Genomic DNA, 23,076 nt, shown 5'->3' with positions numbered 1-23,076 from the left:
CCGTTGACAAACCTAGTTAGGATGCTCCCCAGCCACTAAAACCATCCAGACATCATCCTTCCTTCCATCTCTGTTTTCGAGAAACTGGAAGCCGCTGTTGCTGCAAAACGAGGTAAGATCGTTGATATCCTCTCTTTCGTATGCGTGGTTGTACTAAATATCATGAAATTTCATTTCCACCATACCAAACTAATTAATTGTGAGAGATCATATGGGGCAGCTTGGATGCCAATTATGTTTTATTAGCTGTAAAGGGTTATAGTGAATTACAAGCTATATAAGCAGCTTACAAGTTTTAGTGTATTTGAAATAATTAGGAAAATTAGTAATTTTACTTATATATAAGTCACTTACACCTGAAATTCACTTTCAAATATAACACTTGTTTATTAACTTGAAAAGTTACAAGCATTCAAATGACTCCTAAATTTCATAATATTTGGTGCTACCAACACCCAATCTAAGTCACTGTTCTTAACTAATTAACACTTCTTCTTTTTCTTTCCATTTCTTTTCAATTCCCAAAATAAGGAAAAGGAGGTATGAAAATCAATCTTTGTGGTTGCCATCTAGCTCTCCAAAGTTTCGTTTGAATTATATTCAAGTATTTCTTTTTCTTTATGTATTCTTACATGGGATGCATTTTCGTATTTATAAGTGTTTTTTGAGGTCATGGCTGTAAATATCTCTATCTTTATTTATTTAATTATATATCAATTAGTTCAAAGCTTTTACCAACAATTATTTATTTATTTATTTATTATTATTTTAATTTTTAACCCAAGGAGACTACTAAACTAACTTTATTGAAAATAAAGATGCAGACGGGCATCAATTGGAAGAAAAAAAGAAAAAAAATTCCTTCACTAAAGGGAAAAACCAAGTTTCTACTTGTATAATATGTAAGGTATGCACTTCATTTATATCATATTATTCTGACATAGGGAAGGGCATAATGTCATGCTTCAAACTCGGAAACCGGGCTCACAAAATTCTCGATCACCGAATCTGGTACTGACAGCCTCCGCAGTACCCTATTCTCGGCTCCTATTGCCCATACGCCAGATTCCGATCTTGGGATCTTACAAGGAGGATTTTTCAACGTACATTTAACTCGTAATAAGCATAACAACAAGTATACCCAAATTACAAAGGTAACATCATCATCACATATCCACTAATATAAACAGTTGAATATAGTGCTGAAAGGGGAATATATATATATATATATATATATATATATATCAAAAATTAAAGCTCCAGAAAACAGATACATACTCCAAGCTCAACGCTGCTGCGACCTGCACACATCGTACAAAAGTTTATAAAAAGCTTAAAGGGTGGTGCAAGTGTGTGCACAAGGTAAGTGTGCTCAGGATGTAATATCAGAGTAATGCAGAAACATGCTGGTAAGTCCATAAATACCATCAGCCTTATCCAGGCTATGTGATGTAAAAACATACTAAGCCAATATCATATACTGAGGAAGCAATGTAGATCAGCTATACAATGCGGGGACATAGTAAACTAAATATCCAATACTGAAGAAGCAATGCAATATACAAATCTGGACGAGTCCACGAATACCGTCAACCTCATCTAGGCTATACAATACAGAAGCATAGTAAACCAAATGTTATGCGTTGAGGATGCAATGCAATATGTGGTGTGAATGAAACGACCAAGCTGGAGTGTGAGGTTGCGATGATGGTATGTGGTATTGCAGGCTATGAGGTCCATCACAAGAGACTTCTATCAAAACTAGTCCCATACCTAAATTTGGATAGTCAGACTCAATGTGGTAAACTCCTGATCTCAGGTTAGTCGCGCGCCCCAACCGAAATCCTGGTCATTGTGAAGGTACACAATAATTAGTTGCGCACCACCAGACAGAGTGGATAGTGAATGAATGAATGAATGAGAAAAATGTTGCGTATGCGACTCCTGCTCAATAAGTCCACATATTAGTACTGTACATCTCTGGGATCATCACCGGGGTCTAGTACACTCTACACGCGATCGCCGCCCACTAGACGTGCAACCATGTAAGTGGAAGAGACCTCACTATCTGCCTGACCAGTAGTCAGTTAATATCTATCTGGCACATCAATAGATGACCCATTTACGAGCCAGTCAAACTCAGCCTAACTATGCCCCTTCCCTTGGGCGAGTAAGGCCACACCCCCTTCCAACTGACCATGACACAGTGGGAGACCTGGCCTACTGATATTCGGCACTCGGACGCTCATGTATCCACTCAGTTTAGATGTTGGAGCGTCTCCTAGCCACAAAGGTTTAGGGACTTTCACCCAGAGACATCTATGACACTCCATGTAGAAAAAGATTTCTGGTGTCCCATCTGACCATCCACGATATACCTATAGAGGCCACGACCCTGATGTCGCTATGGCGAACAATAGTCATATCACAAAATGCAAGATGCATGAGTCATACAGTCCAATCATGCATCAATCCTGCGCATACTATGCGCTCATGTGGGCAACTCTTCCTATCAGGGAGTCCCATAATAATCCACCCTACGACATATGCAATGGTTAACCACATCTCATAACAAACATGCAGATGATGCGTATGGGCATGTATCATGATGTTATGCTATCATATACTCATAATCGGTATCGATAACTGGCACCTATAATCGGCCTTGATAATCGGCCTACATGCAAGGCAAGGTCCGTAGATGAACAGCCGATCTAAACCATAATATAAGGATCGGCCCTCGGCCGTCGATATGTCAAATCCGGTAGTATGGAGCCATCCGTCTACAGAGATGACGGACCATGCAACATCAATGGGGCCTAAAGATTTGGGTTAACCCACTTAGAGAATAATAAGAATGGGCCTAACAAGGCTTATGAGAAGGTCACAATGTGGACATTTAACCATCATTGCCCATCAATGTAGACATTAAACCAACATTGCTCCCAAGGAGTGGCCCTCATAAGGCCAAATATATAGTGGGGCCAATGGCCTCACATACAACATAATGGGCCTCACATAAGGGCCACATATACATCACATCGGGCCTCACCATATGGGCCATATATATATCACATCGAGTCTCACACATGGGCCACGTATACATCGCATCGGCCTCATCATATGGGCCTCTTATTCATCACATCGGGTCTCTTCCAAGGCCACAAACACATCACAATGGGCCTCATACGCGGGCCGCATTACATCAAGTGAGCCGCATTGCATGGGCCTCATATGCATCGCATGGGCCGCATCGCATGGGCCTCATACACATCACAATGGGCCACAACCCATGGGCCTTACACATCACAACGGGCCGCATCTCGTGGGCTTAATACACGTCACAATGGGCCCCATCGCCTGGCCCTCAAATGCATCACAATGGGCCTCATATACATCAAGTGGGCCACATCACATGGGCCGCACCAATGGGCCTCATATACATCAAGTGGGCCGCATCCACGGGCCGCACCAATGAGCTTCATATACATCAAGTGGGCCGTATCACATGGGCAGCACCATCTACACCATACATCTATGTTAGAGATCATTTAGAGCATTACCAAAAATGAATCTTATTGAAAGATCATCTGGACCATACCATAAATAACAGTGGAGATAATGTTTTTCACTATTTAAACCACACAAGGTCACCATAACATTTATTTTCCATCCAATCTATTCATAAGGTCACAAAGACCTGAATTAAGAGGAAAAACATATTTCATATTGATCCAAAACCTCTGTGCTCCCAAAAGGGTTTCAATGGTAGGCGTTTACTCCTCTGTTGTTTTCTGCACTGTGGTCCCCCTAATAGATCTATCTTATTTTTAATCTCAAGCCTTAAGACAAGCTCACCAATTAGATGGACGATTGGATGTAGCACATACATCAGTGGTGGGTCCCACCGTCCAGCCATCTGAACGGTGCAGATAGACCCATACATCACGGTCCCACAATAACTTGCTGCCTTTTAGCAGCTAGATTGATGGTGTGTGGAAAGCTAGCCAATCCGTATCCACTGTCCATGGATTGGACGGTGTCGATGCAACATATCATCACAAGGTGGGCCCCACACGCTGCCATGGTGGGGTCCACGGAATTTGCTGACGTCAATTACATCAGCTATATAGCTGGTGTGCGGGGTCCACATAGATGGATGGACGGTGCGGATATGTCCCACATACATGAAGTGGGACCTACAGACCTTGCTAACGAAATGCAGCAGTTATATAGCTAGTGCGGTACACTAGCTAGATCGATCCCCACCGTCTAAGGTCTAAACGGTGTGGACGCAAAATAGATGAATGACATGGAGGTAAAATACATACATCATTATAGGCCGCATGGGTGGCTGTGCAGTTACAACCCACACAGCAAGTGGGGTCCACGTCCAGCTAGATGGTGGAGACCCCACATGTGCAAGGTGGGTCCCACCATCCAACAATGGACGGTTGGGATATAACACAAATCGTGGTGGTCCCACAGGACTCGGTGACGTCAATATAGCAGTGGTATAGCTGCTGTGAGATGCACCAGCCAATCGTCTTCACAGCCTGGTGGCAGCTTGGTGGGTCCCACGTGTGGCCCACTAGGTATGTATATAATATAAATATATATATTATATTATATAATTTATTTAAACGTCCAGCCCTAGACGTTCATTTGGCGGACGGTTTGGATATGACTCCAAGTGGGACCCACTATCCTTGCTGCTGGATGGTGTTGTGTGCCATACGTACTGATCAAGGTGGGTCCACACCATCTGAACGGTCCGGATATCACACATACAATCATGTGGGCCCCATGTATGGGCATTTTGGATAGAACATGTACATCATAGGTCGGGTCCACGAAATGAGGGAGAGAGAGAGAGAGAGAGAGAGAGAGAGAGAGAGAGAGACGGTGTAGTTGAGGGACCCCACCACTATGGGCCCCTCTTAGATCACAACACATACATCAAAGTGGGTCCCATCATAAGTGGGCCCTAAATCAAAATCACGACCTAGAGCTATGAACACCCACTAATTCTGCTTCTTCTTGGCTCCTTGGACTCCTTAGCTCTTAGGCTTTCCCTTTGATGGAGGATGATGAGATTTGAAGGGTGGAGATAGGAGATAGAGTGGTAGGGAGTGGGCCACACTTGACTCTCTCATGGGAGGCTTGGACGTTGACTCTCCCTTGGTGCTTGGGATGGATTGAGAAATGAGAGAGAGAGAGAGAGGATGGGTTGTTGTAAGGGAGATAGGATGGAAGGTATGGGTTCTCTTGACTTTTGGGATGAGATGAATGGGCTAAGCATAGGTTGCTTTAACTTGGTGAAGAGAGGTATGGGTTGTACTTTGACTTGTGATTGATGTAATTGATTGTAGAGATTCGCAATGGGTTGTGTTTCCTTGAAATATACAGGGGCCTACAACTCTTAGCCTGGGTATCGCATCGGCGCACGAGACACAGGTTTGGAACCACGGCGACGATGCGGTCGCAAGGGTACAAGTCTCAGGTCGAGGCGACTCAGATATATGGTATGCCACTCAGGGTCACGCGCAAACGCCAGTTACAAGTCGCTGGTTGTCGGAATTTGACAGGGAGTATCACGGAAGTCTATGGAATGGTACGGTTTAGGATACGGGTCTTACATGTGATGAGGACGATCACGACTTTCTTCGAATGATAAATTCCTTGAATCAATAAGGCCCTTTTGAATCCATAAGAGAAGTTTCTCGAATCCATGAGAGGAATAAGGAAAATTTTGATAAATTTATTAAAAAAGTTATCTAAAATAACGAGTTTGCATGCTTAAATACCCTTAAACAAACCCAAGGACATGATTAGAGAAGATTTAAACAAATAAGGAAACAAAACTAAAAACATGCACAATTTTTGCATTTCGTTGATCGATCAATCGGAAGGGCGCAAAAATGTCCAAGGACTAAAACCTATAAAATCGAATTTGTTTCGATCGATTGAATGGAGCAAAAAATGCCTAGCAAGTATTTCATCTAAATCTGAATTTCAACCAATCAGTCGACCTGATCGATTGATCGATCGATGGACTCGATCGGCTTGCTCGATTGACCTCGATCGATCGAATTAGTTGAAACTTGTTAATGTTTGAACTTATTCCGGTCCATTTGAGATATGCATGTGCTTGCTCCACAGCCTACATCAGATCCCCTCCACTTGAAAAGAACTCATCCTTGAGTTATCCTCCGACTCTGGTTTATGATACTCATACATGTCCCCCACATTGAACACGCTTGAGATCTCTATACCTTCAAAAAGATCAATGGCATAGGCATTGTCAGTGATCTTACAGAGTATGAGCACAGGTCCTATCTTCTTATTCTTCAGCTTGTTATACATTCCGGTTGGAAATCTCTCCTTCCACAAGTGAACCACAATGTTGTCACCCACATTGAACACTTTTAGGCGCAAATGTATGTAAGCCATTTCCTTGTACTTGTCATTGGATGCTTGCAACTTGACCTAAACTTCAGCGTGTACACTTATGATTCAGTCTGCCATGTGTTCTACAGCAACACTCGCACCTAGCAGCTTGGGTAATGGAATCAAATCAAGAGTATGTTTAGGTACTCCTCCGTACACAACTTCAAATGGGGACTTGCTGGTGGAATGATTTTGCACATTGTTGAGTACAATTTCTGCTCGAGCCAAAGCAAAATCCCATTTTTTTGGGCTTATCACTTGAGATGCATCATATAAGGTTCCCAAGTGTATGATTCACCATGTCGGTTTGCCCATTGGTTTGCAGATGATATACATCGCCGAACTGTAACTTCTCCTTCTTGAGTAGTCGCAGCAAGTTTCTTATGAATGTGGGTTTCAGATCATGATTCGTCCCCAAGTTGATTTCAACCAAGGGATCCTGGACCTGTGGTCACATCCGCTTTTTCTTCTGAGAATTCGTTAAACTCAAAACCATCTTCCTTGGCCGATTCCTCTAATTCGACCAAGTTCACAAAACAACCCCTCATCGGTTTCCTGTAGGCTTTCTTCAAGCCTCTTTATTCTAGCTGTGAAGTCGACCCCATCTACTTCGCTCCTTGATGTCTTAATCATGGGATCTCCTCGATGACACAGTGACCAGCCAACCGATGAGGGACAATATCCTTTGGCCGAGTGGCTCAGGTCACTTTTGGGATAGCCTGCACGATACTGTCCAGGTTCTTTTTCATTGTGATCCAAGTAGGAAGACCGAGCTTATTCCTCCTGGTAAATCTAATAGGCCTCACTTCTTTGTCATAGTAATAAGCCTCATTGGCATTTGACGTGACCAAGAAAGGTTTATTATCGGCAATGACTAGCTTGACCTTGTCCTTGTTACAGAAAATCACGAACTGGTGGAGAGAAGATGGGATGCACACAAAAGAATGGATCCAATCTCTTCCTAATAATGAATTATATCTTAATGACGTGTCTACTATGAAAAATGGTGTCAGAACTGTCTTGGTACCTATGGTCAAATCGACTGGTAAGACACTGTATGTGTTCATAACATGTCCGGGAAAATTACAAATTGTTACTTCTAATGGGATCAGATCGGCCATAGTTTTTCCTAACCTAGTCATCATTCTCTTTGGTAACAAATTCACCGCAGCTGTCACGCCCCGAAATTCGAGTACAGAGTGTGCACCCTCAGACCTAAGTTTCGAGTCGTAACTTGTACACAAAGTGTACAAACTTCATTCCATTATACGATTATTCAGAGGCAAAAGTAATATTCATTTTTACATTCCAACTAGGTCCATTCACAATCATTCATACAAAATGATTTAAGCATCAACATTTGTCAATTCTCAGCATCCATAAACATTCAATCAGTATAGATTAAGCATCATTCATCAGTTAATATAACTTACCAATGAAAACTTGCTACAGACCTAGAATAATTCAATTAAATAAAATCAATCAAATGTTTTTTTTTTTTTTTTGGGGTTAGCTTGTTAGTACACACACTACATGTTAGCCAAAATCAATCAAATGCTTAAAATAATACAACTAATAAGATTATCATAATAAATAAAATTCTAATTAAATAATTAGGAATGATCCAAATGTGGCCTATTAAATCCTCTTCTGATAGGTACAACTACATCTCACGTGTGTCGTGTACCAGTTCAACAACAACTTCTTATTCCTGTGCCAACTCATCAGCTAATTGCTTATCTTTACGATTTTTCCATCAATAAAAATATAAGTTGGCTAAGTTTAGTGAGAAAACCCAGTATGGTTCATAATCATAGCAATTAAAATAATACAAACACTAAATACAAAAATGTATGCACAATGGTATGGATGCAAATGGTGTATGAATGCATTAGATGGGATGATTATCCACCTACTTGGGTTGGAGATCGTCAACCCGCATCCACCCGTTAGGTAGACTTCCACCTTTTGGTAGGCTTAGGCATAGCCCGCATCTGGTAACGCTCTACCAGAATCGACATTTCTTCTAGGGAGGGCCCCTCGGATCGACAATGCATTATGCAAATGCAATGAATGATGGATAATGTATGAATGTATCATTTTCATAACTATCATAGATACTTGTTTTGATAAAAACATTCATATGTGAATGTAATATACGATTATCATAGTTATGTAATTTAGCACAAATTAGCAAGTGATTTACCGTATCATACATTCATAGTAGTTGAATCAATAATATTGTAATAAAACACTCTAATCAGTACATCAATCAATCAAAACATCATAAACAATTTATTTTAATTCTAATAAATCATGAGACATGTTGGGTCACTTACCTGAGTTTAGTAGTGTAAAATCTATAAGGTAATTAGGTTGGTTTGAATTCAGAAATCTTATTAATTATATCAATGATATTGTTATTCATCTAGTTATATTACACGGTGGGCCCCACCTTTGATATACATCTTAGGTGGCCAAACCCTAAATGACTAAATAAATGAAATAATATGTTCATTAAATTAATTATCAAATTTTAGATTTTCTTTTTTAGATCCTGAGATTGAATGACAAATGGTTGATCAAGGTGGCCCACCAGATGATTGGATCATCCAGATTCTTGAGGTCTTAACATATCCTACCTCTACACATTGGATGAATGGTATGGATCTATCCACACATACACCGATGGCCGATCTCGACTTTCTACGCTAAGTGATACCAATCGGTTGCGCAGAAATCTAACCTTTCATTATTAAACATTTCTAGATTTGACTAGTGTGGCCCATCCGATGGTCAGATTGATCTAAAAGTTAGGGCCCTTATATATTTTGGCCTTAGGGATCGTATAATCCATACAGATCTAATTTGATCAACCAGTTGCACATCAATCAATTTCTGTGATAAAAAACTTCGCATTTAATTTTAGATTTCCGTCATCTTTACATCAGATATACCCATAGATCAATGCAATGAATGTGTGATCGATCTACACCATTCATTGCATAAATTGAGTCAAATTACATTACATGCATAAAAAAATAATGAAAGAATAGACTATAAACTTACTAAATATAAGCTCTCTAAAATCCTCTTTATTTCTCCCTTTCTTAGTTGTCGCAGGGTGCATTTTTGCTAATATCTAAGTTGGACCGTAACACCTCTTACAACACACTCCGTAAAAGGAAAACTTATTTGAGGGATTAAGACTTGAGAAATGCAAGGAGGGTTAAGGGTATATATAAGGGAGAAGGATTATGGATAGAGGTAAGATAAGGATAAGATAAATATAAGATAGAGATAAGATATGATAAGATAGAGAAAAAGTAAGGTAAGATAGATATAATATAGAAATAAGATAAGATAAAAAAATCTTTTATTATTATTTTATTATTAATTTTGATTTTTTTTTCACAGGCGTTACAGCAACCCCATTATCCACTAGTATTATAGTAATGGCACATCCATCTAGATGAGCCGATATAGATAATGGCTTAAGGTGTTGTGTCATATCACGGGTAGGTTTATCAATAATTACTCTTTCGGATGCACCGCCGGTCGCAACAGTGACCATGTCGACATGTGATGCTTTGTCAATCTTAGTTTCATCTTCCTTACCTTTTTCAAACGAAAAGGATGCATGTTGTATGATTACTAGGGGATCATATTTTTCTACATCCCCTTTCATTGTGTTTGGTTGAGTGGGGTGTGCCTGAAAGTTGTACGGCAAAGTAAAAAACCATGTTAAAATGGAATGTCACTGGTGGCAATGAACCAAACATAATTTTACCACTTAAACCTTGCCCCCCTAGTGTTTCAGATTCGACTTCTTCGATCTAATTAGGGTGTTCATCAGCCTCAGGTTCAGCCGAGAGGTTGACAGTCGGGGAACTCTTCAAAGCGTCTGCGGTCAATGAGAGGTCGTTGGCTAGCCACTCCTCTGTCGAAAAGTAGTCTTCGCTAAGGTAGTCTGACAACCATAACTATACTCCTCTTTGAAATTTCTCGACCAAGTGGTGTTATTGAGGTCATCTTGGCCTTTCTACATTGTAACTAGTATCATAGTTTCAACCGTATTCACTACCACTTGTTCATCAAGAACGAGAACTTTCCAAAATGGGTTGGGTAGCCTGACCTCTGGTCGAGGGAACGTCCCTTCCTCTTCCCTTTCCCTTCTTGCAACAACCCTTTGTCTATGCCATCGGTGTTTTTGGGTCTTTGTCAAAGTTTTCAATACTACTGGAAATTTTAGATGGAGAACTCGTCTCCATACCCTCTCTTGTGTAGTAGGAGGCTTGTCACCCTTGACAAGGGTGGTCCCCATCGTGAACGGCTATTAGAGGTCAAGTGCATAGGCCGATAGCAACCTCGACCGTTGATATGATGCTCTCTTCCTCTTTCAGGGGAATCTCCCAACTGAGACGCAATGTCCTGACTGCACTGACCACAAATTTGAGGACCGCAGTGTCTTCTTCGAATGGCTTTCGATCGATCATCTTGATGGCGAGGAACCCAACGGCGCTCTCGTTAGGGCGGCCAAACATTCTCCACAGATCATCTGAGTTGAGATCGATCTTCGGTTTCGGGCGATCCCTTAGATTGGTAGTGACCATATTTACCTCCATATGAGCTAGAAAGGGATTGATGTCAATCAATATCATCTCTTTGTTCTTTTTCGAGAACTTCAATAGGCCATAGTTAATGTGGTCCTAGATGACGTTCTTGAAAATAACACACTTTTTAGTGGAGTGGGACCGAGATCCATGCCATTTGCAGTACTCGATCCTCTGTAATTCATCGGCCAGAGATACTTTATGATTCATAGAAGCTTTAATGAACTTCCCGGCCAACATGATATCAAATATTTCTTCAGCTCGAGTGATATCAAAGGTGTACACACCTTCTGAGCCTTTTGTGTAGTCAAGGCGGTCGATTCCGCTTCGACTAATGTTGAGCATACCATTGGCTTCTAAGCCACTACTTCAACAATCGCAATTTCATAGTTAGGGTCGTTGTAGTACATCCCTAATGATGAATTTATTCGTCGAGCCTCTTCCTTAAGAAGTTCGTCATAGAGAGAAACTTTTTTATTTAGGTCGTATAAATTAATAAACTCCGTGCCTATGAATTTTTTGCAGAGCTTAAATTCTAGTCCGTCTTTTGCAAGTTGCACAAATTCAGACTCGGTCATGACCACTTTACAGTGGCTCTTTGCCCACTTGAACCATATAATATAACTCTTGCATGGTTCCCCAGGAAACTGTCAAAATCGTGCGAGATCGGCCATGGTTATTGGCTTGTTTCTGGAAAAGAATTGAGCATGAAACTTCTCTTCTAATTCTGGCCAATTACGTACTGAGTCCGGTAGTAGGTTTGAATACCACGTGAACGTCGTAGCGGTCAACGAGTGATCGAATAACTATAGCTTATGATAATCATTGTTGGCTAACTCGCCACATTGCATGGTGAATCAACCGACATGTTCGATAGTCAACTGACCGGGTTCACTAGAAAATGGAGCGAAATCCGATTGATAATTCATCGGCAATGGATATTACTGATCTACCTACTCGGGGTATGGTTTGTGATACATGGGGATAGTGTTGCGGCCCAGTACTTGGCCATCAACTTCTTACATAAGTTGTATTATCTAGTTGCAATTGACCCGTAAAGGTTTCGCAGCTGGCAGATGATCCAGACCAAATCGATTAAGATTATCTTGAAATCTAGGGCCCTACAGTGGATTGAATCTAGCTGGCAATCCATGATTTCTGTTTTCAGGTGCGAAATCCATAACCTTTTATTCAGGTCACCTGATTTCCATAGGAGGTGGCACATTCCTGACCTCCAAAGGAGGAATCGATGGTGGATTATGTTGTAACGGTGGCATAGGTGGTAATTCACTGCGTAGCTTCAGTCTAACGAGCCATATAATGATTAGTGCTCTCGGCCTGGATACAGAATTGCTCCACTTGGGCCCTTCCATATTCCTGCACCATCTGGATGCTCATTTGGACATCTCTAAGCGTAACAGATACCTCGTCTGGGAGTACAGCTCGGGACGTGGACGGTCAAACCTGATTTTCGGTTTGGTTATTATGCACATTCGATGCCTCTGGGGGTGCATGAATCGTCACCTCTTCACTCGGAGGTGGTGCGGTCGGTGTTGAAGGTTCAACCCCTGCAATTCGGGCATTTCTCCTCTGCATTTTTAACAATAGTTAAATCGGTAGTTAGTATACAGGGTCCCACTGGGCGTGTCAAAAAATTGTTCGACATTGTCTTTCTTACACTAAGTATGCGGGCATGCTAGAATTGGTTTTGCGGCTTTAATTCGAACCAAACAGCAATGACCTCGAGCGTCGAGGTAGGCAAACACGTAGTGTATGATTGAGATCTGGTGAGATCGGTCGCCTATTCAACCACTCGCTCAATGTGTAAATTAGATCAGGCGATAGTCAAAGGGTGGAATTCATCCTCTGAAGATGGGTTACTCATTTGTCTTCCATACGAAAGGACTTTTCAATACAGATTAAATGAAATGAGAAGGAAATTCTTACAGTCAACTGCTATGAACTGTTAAAGGATACCTCTCCAATGATTGGGCGAAGTCCAGCGTTTGAGCGTAAGCTCCAATTACTACTAAAGATTAGATTGTCGCTATGGATTATGCTACGGAATGTAAATCAGCAAACTCGAAAAGTAAAGGTTATGCTAAAAATATAAACTTTCTTGAAAAAGTAAGGGATTACACTAGGAAATGTAAATTTTCTTAAGAGAGGAAGTGACCAATTATGCTACGGAATGTAAATTGACAAGATAATTAAAAGATAGTGTTTGGTTTGTTTAGGTTGGCATGAGACAATTTATTTTATTGCAATGTCCTTCTATTTATAGCTCTAATCCAGCCATTTTGGACCATTCCCACATTCCGACGGTTATGGTAACCTTTTTCCATCACTTGGATTTTATATGCTTCCCACGATCTATTCCCTTTAGTTATCCTTAAGTCATCTGTCAAGCGACCATGCAATCTCAATCGCTTAGCACCTGTTGTTTGATCGTCTAAACTCGATCGCTACTCCTATCAACCGCTCAAATGACGCACGATAGAAATATTGATACGTTGTGGGTCCACTTTCCAAGATGTAACCGTACATATCTATAAGAAATCCTCTGGACGCACAATGCGTGTCCGTATAGATCACACGTAACCAACTCTAATTGGTCGAAACAAGATTCGACCGAGACGGGTACGAACACTTGCCTAACTTCTATTCAAGTATAAAATGCACTTTTGTAGATGGAATTCAAATAAAAAGGACCTTCCTTCCAATTCCCTCCTAGAGATATTCTAATTTCCCATCTGGCTTGGAATCGTCTCCAACAGTTATATTGTTGACCAATGGAGAACTACTGAATGGAGAACCAAGAATCGCAACTTGCTTGCTCTCTCTCTCTCTCTCTCTCTCTCTCTCTCTCTCTCTCTCTTACTTGCTCCATCTCTCTCCAGGTAGCAGTCATGAAGCTCCTACCCAAAGGAAACACGCACCTGTTACCACCTTTGGGTAGGAGCTTCATGACTGCTACAATGGAGGTCTGATAAAAAAGATGACGTGAGATAGATATAAGAGATGGTGGAGATGCGCTGAAGAGAGAGAGAGAGAGAGAGAGAGAGAGAGAGAGAGAGAGAGAGAGATGGACTGAGTAAGAGAGAGGGAGAGAGGGAAAGGAGAATCAGGGTGGAGATTAGGAGAGAGAAAGAGAGGGAAAGAGGAGAGAGAGAGAGAGAGAGAGAGAGAGAGAGAGAGAGAGAGAGCGCAAATGAAGGGGCTAGTTAGGGTTTTTGTTTTGTTTGGGCCCTTTGCTGGCGGCCTGTTTAGTAAAGCGTCGGTGAATGATTTCCCCAAACCACGGAAACCTCTATTGGGACGCTCGTTTCTTTTGATGGCTGGCGACCACATGAAGCGTCATCGATTCTTATATATGCTGGCGCTACGCATTGGGCATTGGGAAAAAAGTGCCAGCAATGGCACACTTCGTTGTGTGCTTGAGTTTTCTCAATCTACCATACTAGTCCACCGAAGCCTTCTTGCTACCCGGCTTAACTAGCTTTACACCTGACCCAAATTTTCCTCAGCTTACCGAGTTATACCTGCATGCTGGTCCAGCCAAAGTGGATATGCTGGATCAGACCTTTCCACACAGATCAATATCTAGAACAATACCACTCTCTCCCATAGGGAGATCTATCTGCTGGGAATCCGATACCACAGAAATATAATCAGTGTTGCTGTCATTGCCCCATAAATGTTTCCTGACGCTGCTGCCCCGAAGCACTTCCTGGTCCCTGACTTGGGATTTATCCCTAAAGAAGGGAGATAGGTCTACTGCAAGCTGCAATCCCTCTGCACATTCTCCCCTCTTATCCGGCTCAACGGTGCAAGAAGAGAAACCCGAGTTGAGTAGCTCCCTCCGTGAGTCAACCAAAACCGAAGATGGTGGACGACCTGCAGGTTGCACCGACCAGAAATCTTCCCTGACTTTCAATGGACTGCTACCTACAGACCATGCCTTCATGCCTCTACCCGGGACAGGAGAGGAAGGGTGGTCGATGCAGGGCCGCATCCCGCGATCCCAAAGAGAGGGCTCTTGCCTAAAAAGCAACTGCACATCCATGACAGTGTCCTCCCAAACCGAGTTGGGCCCTAAAAGGGGATCAGGGTCAAAGGCTCCCTGATCAGACTCAAGGTATTCAGCCCTACACGTGAGCAGCACAGGGTCCCAGAGGGTGGGAAGGGGGGAGGATTATGAAGGAATTCTCATGCCTCTCTAAGGGAACCGACCTCAAGAACTAGTATTGACATGGTACTTTTATGACAACACATCTCACATTTCATCCTTGTTACAAAATCTAATGCGTACCAAGATATCCTAGGGTCTGTTTGCGGTGGATATGTATCAGATGCACACTCAAAGTCTGTTTTATACGAACTATTGTTCACAAGAAAACTTGACTCAGGTTTCCCACCCACAATCAATGGACACTAAGAAATGCTTGGCACACAACTTCACATGGAGTCAACCAAGTCTAGTGGCTGATTCCTAATTTTTTTGAATGATCAACTTGTTAGTGAGCTAAATCTAGTAGCCTTGAATGATCTTCATTAATTCTCATCTTGAAAAATGATTCATTCTTTCTTCTCATTATTGTTGTTGTTTGGTATTGAATAGGCGATGGAAGCTGCACTTTTAGCTGTTGTTGGAAAGTGTGCATGGAATCCTCTTAAGAAACACATGGGCTATCTGATTCATTTTAATGACAATGTTAAGGATATGAAAGACCGTGTACAAGAGTTAGTGGCCAGGAGAGGAGACATAGATCGACTGGTAAGCACGGGCTGCTCCAATGGTGAAGAGATAATCGGAGAAGTCAGTTTATGGCTAATACGAGCTGCTGACATGAAAGAAGAATCAGAGACGATAGAGCAGAGAGTGGCAGAAAACAAGAGATGTCTATTTTGTCCAAATTTGAGCTGGCGTTACCGTATAAGCAAGCACGCGAAGCAAACGATGGAGAATATGGTTAAGCACCACAATGAAGGAAATTTTGAGAGGGTAACAATGCCCCCACTTATTCCGAAAGTAATAAACCAGCCAGCTCCATCAATTGATGGTTTACCATCAATGGAATCATACCTGGTACAAGTCATGAATGCTTTAGGTGATGAAAATATCAAAATAATTGGTGTATGGGGCATGGGTGGTGTTGGCAAAACGACCCTTGTGAAAATTATGAAAAATAGGTTGGAAGGCACAAAACAATTCAATAAAGTCATAATGATGACTGCTTCAAAGGATGTGGACATCAGAAGGATTCAGGGTGACATTGCGAAGCGATTGGGTTTCACCCTCAGGGATGAGGCTGAATCCTCACGAGCAAGTGACCTGAGGAATAGGTTGATGAACGAGAAGAAATTTCTCATAATCTTGGACGATTTATGGGAGCGACTTGATTTGGCCGATGTGGGGATTCCCTTAACTAATGAGCTTGGGGCTTGTAAGATCATATTCACAACCCGGTGTGAAGATGCATGCAGAGGAATGGAAAGCCAAGTTAATATTAAAGTAGATGTTCTCTCAGATGATGAATCGTGGAAACTATTTAAAGAGAAAGCAGGTGATGTTGTTGATGATGCTTCATTGCATGCAAAGGCAAGGGAGGTTTTCAAGGAATGTGGCGGTCTTCCACTCGCGATTATAACACTTGGAAGGGCACTCAGAGGTGTGAGAAATCCTAATGTGTGGGATAATGCACTGTCCCAACTGAAGATGTCTATGCCAAGAGATATCAAAGGCATGGAGGACAAGGTGTACCAGTCTATCAAAGTCACCTATGACCATTTGCGACCTGAGTTGAAACCGGGCTTCTTGTTTTGCTGCTTGTTTCCTGAAGATTATGATATTCATGTGGACAGGATGATCAGACTATGGAAGGGTGAAGGCTTTTTAGAAAATGTTGGAAGTTTGGATGAAACAATAAATAAAGGGCACTCTTGGATTGAAGAACTCAAATCTTCTTGTTTGTTATTAGAAGGTAGAATAGAAGGCTATGTGAAAATGCACGACATTGTTAGGGATGTTGCCATTTCAATTTCGTTAAAAGAAGATGAAGGCTGCAAATCTTTGGTGAGATCTGGAGTTAAACTGAAAGGTATGCCACAGGGGCAAAACTGGAAGGAATACAAGAGGATTTCTCTCATGCGGAGCGGAATTCATAAACTACCAGAAGGGTTGCAGTGTCCTAAATTACTGACAATGATGATGCCAGAAAATAAAGAGCTGACCGAAATACAAGGTTGGTTTTTTGAGGCTACAAAAGACCTTCGGGTTCTGGACATAAGAGAAACGACTATCAGTAGGCTACCACCTTCGTTGTCAAAGTTGGTGAATCTACGGGTCCTTTGCCTAAGAGAGTGCATGTTTGATGGGAGTTATCTATCAGCACTTGGGGGATTGAAGCAGCTTGAATCCCTAGATCTTTCATATAATAGTAACTTATGTAAATTGCCAACTGAAATCGGAGAATTGATCAATCTACAGAGCTTGGACTTGACAGAGACTCGGAGTCTTGTAATGATTTCAAGTGGTGTTATATCAAGGTTGACTCACTTGGAAGAATTGAAGATGTGGAACAGCTTTTGCGAGTGGGAGATTGAAGAAGAAGATTCAGGCAGTAGCATCAGCAATAAAAACAAAAACGCTACTTTGGGTGAGGTGGCATCTTTGAAAGAGTTATCTTATTTAGACATTTGGATTGGGGATGTAGAACGTTTCCCACAAGACTATCCTCAGATTAAACATTGGGCAAAGTTGAAGAATTTTCGTTTCTACCTATACCCGTCTGGGCATGAAGGAATTGTATTCGATTATTATCCTGGATTCATCCATGGTTCCTTAAGATGGATGAAGCTTGTTGGTTGCAATGCCATTCCTGGATGGGTTAGAATTCTTTTACCACATACTACCATTTTAGAGTTACTAGATTGCAAGGGTCTAAGAGCACTTGGTGGTCGTGGAGGATTCCCAAGTTTGGAATATCTTGAAATTTGGGAATGTGTTGACATGGAATTTGTTCTAAGTGCAAAGGAGTCTAATACATTTCGTAATTTACAGCGGTTACGACTAGAAAACCTACCAAATCTATATAAAGTCGTCTCTGTGGATGAAGAGGGATTGCTTCCAACCACATTCCTTGATAACCTTAGGAACCTGCAAGCGTATAAGTGTCATGGACTAAAGCATCTACTTCCAACTTGTTTATTGCAAGGAATGGACAATCTAACCGAAGTCGAAGTGTGGAGTTGTGAAGCAATGGAGCATGTGTTTGCTGGACCGCCCATGACGGTGCAATACCATCATGTTCTCACCAAACTCGAAACCTTGTATCTTCAAGATCTAACAAGCATGACAAGTATTTGGGCAATGGGATTAGTGGTGAAGCTCCAAAACCTCACTACCTTGACACTTTGGTGGTGCCATGGCTTGAAGAAGACCATTCTAACGTCGGCGCAGATGAAGGACGGGCTTCCTAATCTTGCAAACCTCAGCGTAGGCTATTGCAAAGGAGTAGAGGAGATCATTTCAGATGTGGTGGACAAAGAGGGTCTCCTACCTAAACTAAGAGTTCTGAGATTACACGCACTACCGGAATTGATGCACATCTGTGGAGGAGAGGCTGCTACCCTGCTGCAACTAGATTGGCATTCATTGGAAGAAATAGAAGTGGATAGATGTCCGAATCTTAAGAAGCTGCTGCCTCTGCAAGGTGGGGCCCACAGTGCGCCTTTGCTGCGAAAGATTAAGGGGGAAATAGAGTGGTGGGAGGCTTTAGATTGGGAAGGAGATGACACTGTTTTGTCCCATTTCCATCCATTGTTTATAGAGGTATCATATCGTAACAACATATATGATATAATTTTCTTTTGAGGATTGCTAATTGCACGAGCCGTATCCATAGATGCACGGGAACACGTGCAAGTTTAAAGCATGTCTATGAGATATGAACTTTCATCGTCTGTATTTCACTCTCCCTTATATTGGGTCGCTACACAACTCAACTCTTAACGTGTGGAATTTCTGTAGACCCATCATGATTTGTTTGTTAGATACACACCATCCCACAATTTTTTCAGATAGTATATTCTAGAGTATGAGCCCAAAAATAAATTACATCCAAAGCTCAAGTGGACCACACCACAGACAGCAGTTGGATTGAACAAACCACCGTTGAAAGTAGACCACACCACAGACAGCAGTTGGATTGAACAAACTGCCGTTGAAATCTTCCTAGGGCCAGCTGTGAGGCTTATTTGCCCTAACCTGTTCATAAGGTGACACATAGCAGGATGAAGTAAAACACAAATATCAGCTTCATCAGGGCCTTCTGTGGCCCCAGAAGCTTTGAACAGTAGCATCAATTCCTCTAGCTGGCCCCAGCAGCCCGCTCCTACCCCAGCTGCCTGCTTTGCACGTTCAGTTTCTTCAGCGGCCTGCCCCAGCTGCCTGTCTCTGTTTCAGTTTCTTCAGCGGCAGGGCCTGCTCTGCTCGTTCTCTGGATTGTAGCAGGATGGTGCTGCTCTCCCCTGCTCTTTTCTTTGCTGCAGGAGGTGCTGGTCCTCTCAGACCCATTTCTTTCTGGCTGCTTGTCCCTTTTCGTTGGCCCCCTGTCTTGCTTGTCCCCGCCCTGTTTTTTGTTATCTTATTGTCGTCCAATGTGCATTTCTGGTTTAGGAGTTCAGCATAATGATAGATGAGGCCCAGATCCTTTTTCTTCGGGCCTACCCGAATGGCTGTACATCCCCTGCTTCTTTTAATAAAATTCTGGTGTTTTGTTAAAAAAAAAAATGTTTTGTGGTCCACTTAAGCTTTGAATTTGCCTTGTTTTTGGGCTAATTTTTTAGAATTATCTGAAAAAATGGGCGGATGATGTTGATATAAGAAATACATCATTGTGGAGCCCATGTAAATTTCGCACACAAAGAAATTGGGTTGCTTGCTATGTGGTACAGCACATTGCAGGGAGAGAAGAAAGTGGAAAGCGTTGATACATGGAACTTCCATGGCCCCACCATGATGTATGTATCATATTCACAATGTCTATCCATTTTTTCATACTATTTTATGGCATGATACCAAAAAGAAAAAGAAAATAGGCAAATCAAGCTGAGAATTGGACTCCTATTGAAAACTACTTGGGGACATAGAATAATCAAGCTGAGATTTATGTTTTCCCTTTCTCCAAGTGCCCGTGATCTTATGAAGAGGTTAAATGACAAATAAACCTCATAATAGACCCTAGGAAGATTTCAACAATTGTAGTTCAATATCCACTGCTTTATGTGGTGTGGTACATTTGAGTGTTGGATGTGCCTCATTTTTTTTGTTCATGCTCTAAAATGATCTAAAAAAATTGACTGACGGTACGGATCTAACACATATATCATGGTAGGGCCTAGAGAAGTCCCATGTGATAAAAGTTGGTTTGTATAATACAAAATCCATTTAGGAGAGAAAATTGGTGTGTTTTGTGAAATGGTGTCATTAGTGATGACATGGACTAATGAGAAGTGATGACACCTAATTTTCCTGTGCCTTCAAGGCAAACATCCGCAGTGTCCATTTATTTGTTCTAGTGTGAGTATGTGTGGGGTGTGAGTGTGTGTGTAAAAAAAATAAAGAATATATATATATATATATATATATATATATATATATATATATATATATATATATATATATAAAAACAGTGTAGCACACTTGAGGGAAAGTTCAGATCTCACACTCAGGGAAAGCGGCCACCATGACAGATCGTGTGTGATACCTGAGTTTCCCTCAAAATGCACCACACCATTTTAGTTTCATTGTTTTTGCATTGTACCCCACTTGAAGAGTGAAATGGCCAGGTCATTTAACCACAAGATCTAATCAGTGTCGTCCAGCTGATGGATCAAAGCTCGAATGTCATACACATATATGATATTGGCCAATGTGGCTGGGGTCCTGCATACGTGGAGGCTTAGCAAACCTCATCAATTCAATTTATATTGTATTGTTATTACTCTTATTATTTGAGTTGGAATACGATGCATATCAGACATCAGCTAATGTTTATTTACTAATTTTTGCTGCCAGTTTTAGTGGAATTTCTATCATTCAAGTAAAAGTTTGGTAACTTCAAAGGCTATGACGGATGATGCGCAGGTACTAAGTGTCAAAATTATGGGTCCCACTTTAAATGTGTCATCAATCAAATATTGTACTTTTTTATTATCTAACTATCAGATTGGTTGCAACAGTTGGAAGTGCAGTTGACAGGAGTATAAGGGCCATGATTCCAATCCAGATGCAGAGGGACAGATGGTCTGGGTCCTAACCATTCCCACACAGAGTAGAGGAGGCAGCCGGAGGATGGTAACAGTCAAAGAAGAAAAGACCCAATTGCATGTGGGTGCTGATGGGAGAAGCCAGGTCTAAGTAACTAAGTAGATGTTGAAGGCAACAACGGAGAGGAAGCGCAATAGTATCAGCAGCTCGTGCACGGGGAACCCTCGCCCACCATAGAAACCTGCCAACATGATACACGTGTCATGTTATCTGAACTTCTAACAAGGTGTGCCACACTGTTTATTTATTATTTTTACACTGTGGCCTATCTAAGTGTGAAATGGCCTGATCTTTTAACCACAAGATCTAATCAGTGCCCTCCAACAGATGGAAAGCTCGAATTCATGAATACACACGCAGACAACATAATTGCCCATGCATGTGGCTGCATGTGTATGTCAATTCTCGCCATTTGCAGGCACATATCATGCCTTGTAATTTCAATGTGCTGTTGTTCTTATTATTATTATTATTATGGGTAAAATAAAGCTAAACAAACGTATGAGAAAAATGAACCACGCAGCGAGTTCTCGGTGATTTTATATATTGCTTGAGTGGCGGAAAATCACTCCACCTTTGGTATCGGCTACTTTCTACCTTGCCTTAGTTGTCACTTTAGTCCCCGACCCGACCCCAGGTACCTATCTCGACCTTAGATACCAACTTCGACCTCAGCTACGAAACTCAACCTTGGAATAAAAAGAAGAATCCTCTCTCTATATGGGCGGGAGTACCTCCCGATATCTCCACCGAAAATCACGCTGATCAAGGTAAAGTCGGATATATTCTTGAAATTAGAGTCTGACTCCAACACGGCCCCTCCAACAAATCAACTCAGATATGCAGACCGCCTAGAAAGTCTATAAATACATCTCCTGCCATGGATAAAAGGTACAGACAACTATCCCCTGATTCTATTATGCCTACTGTGACTTCATATGCCTGACCTAGGCATTTGAGGGTCCCCGGCCTTAACCACCACCCCCATGTAAATAAATAAAGAAAGACTGGCTTCAATTGATGCAGCCGTGTATATTGCTTTGTTTATATAGATTTACAATAGGTGAGTTTGAAGTTTGAATTATACTAGAAGATATATACAAAACAGATATTCCTATATATCAGGAGGCATAACGGATGGAGTTGTTGCATATGATAAGCATTGAGTTGTTGGTATATGAGATAGCTTCTGATCTTGTAATGAGTTATCTTCGGAAGTGGGTGATCTTTGGCTTATCTATCTAACATCCCCCCGCAAGCAAATGGGGAGAGCCATCACCAGAAGCTTGGAACGCAGCATGCAGAAGCGCACAGAACTTAGACCCTTCGTGAACACATCGGCCAGCTAATCAGAGGAGCCAAGAAATTGGAGGGATACATCTTTGTTTACTATTTTCTCGCGAATGAAATGAAAGTCAACTTCAATATGTTTTGTTCGAGCGTGGAAAATAGGGTTGGAAGCAAGTGCAATAGCACCACTATTGTCACACCAGATCGTGGGGACAGTTGGAATGGAAACATGCAAATGCTTGAGTAACATGCGGATCCAGTAGAGTTCAGCAGTAACCAATGCCAATGCCCGATATTCAGCTTCGGTACTGGACTTGGCTACCACCGATTGCTTCTTTGCAGACCAAGAAATGAGAGACGAGCCAATAAAAATTGCATAACCCGTAGTGG

The 23,076-nt window shown here is 41.7% G+C and overlaps 1 protein-coding gene across 1 annotated transcript; it reads left to right on the top strand.

Annotated features, from left to right (window-relative positions):
* LOC131223457 (disease resistance protein At4g27190-like) lies at positions 1-21,840 on the top strand. Its single transcript, XM_058218884.1, has 4 exons — positions 1-112; positions 15,685-18,897; positions 21,145-21,213; positions 21,309-21,840. Exons 2-3 carry the CDS (start codon positions 15,688-15,690, stop codon positions 21,148-21,150), a joined length of 3,216 nt encoding a protein of 1,071 aa, XP_058074867.1. The 5' UTR covers positions 1-112; positions 15,685-15,687; the 3' UTR covers positions 21,151-21,213; positions 21,309-21,840.
* Positions 21,841-23,076: the final 1,236 nt, after the last annotated feature.

This window comes from Magnolia sinica, chromosome 13 (assembly GCF_029962835.1).
Source record: "Magnolia sinica isolate HGM2019 chromosome 13, MsV1, whole genome shotgun sequence".
In the NCBI taxonomy this organism is placed as follows: Eukaryota; Viridiplantae; Streptophyta; class Magnoliopsida; order Magnoliales; family Magnoliaceae; genus Magnolia; species Magnolia sinica.
The sequence above is the reverse complement of the archived record's forward strand: the minus strand, read 5'-3'. Positions and strand labels throughout refer to the sequence as shown.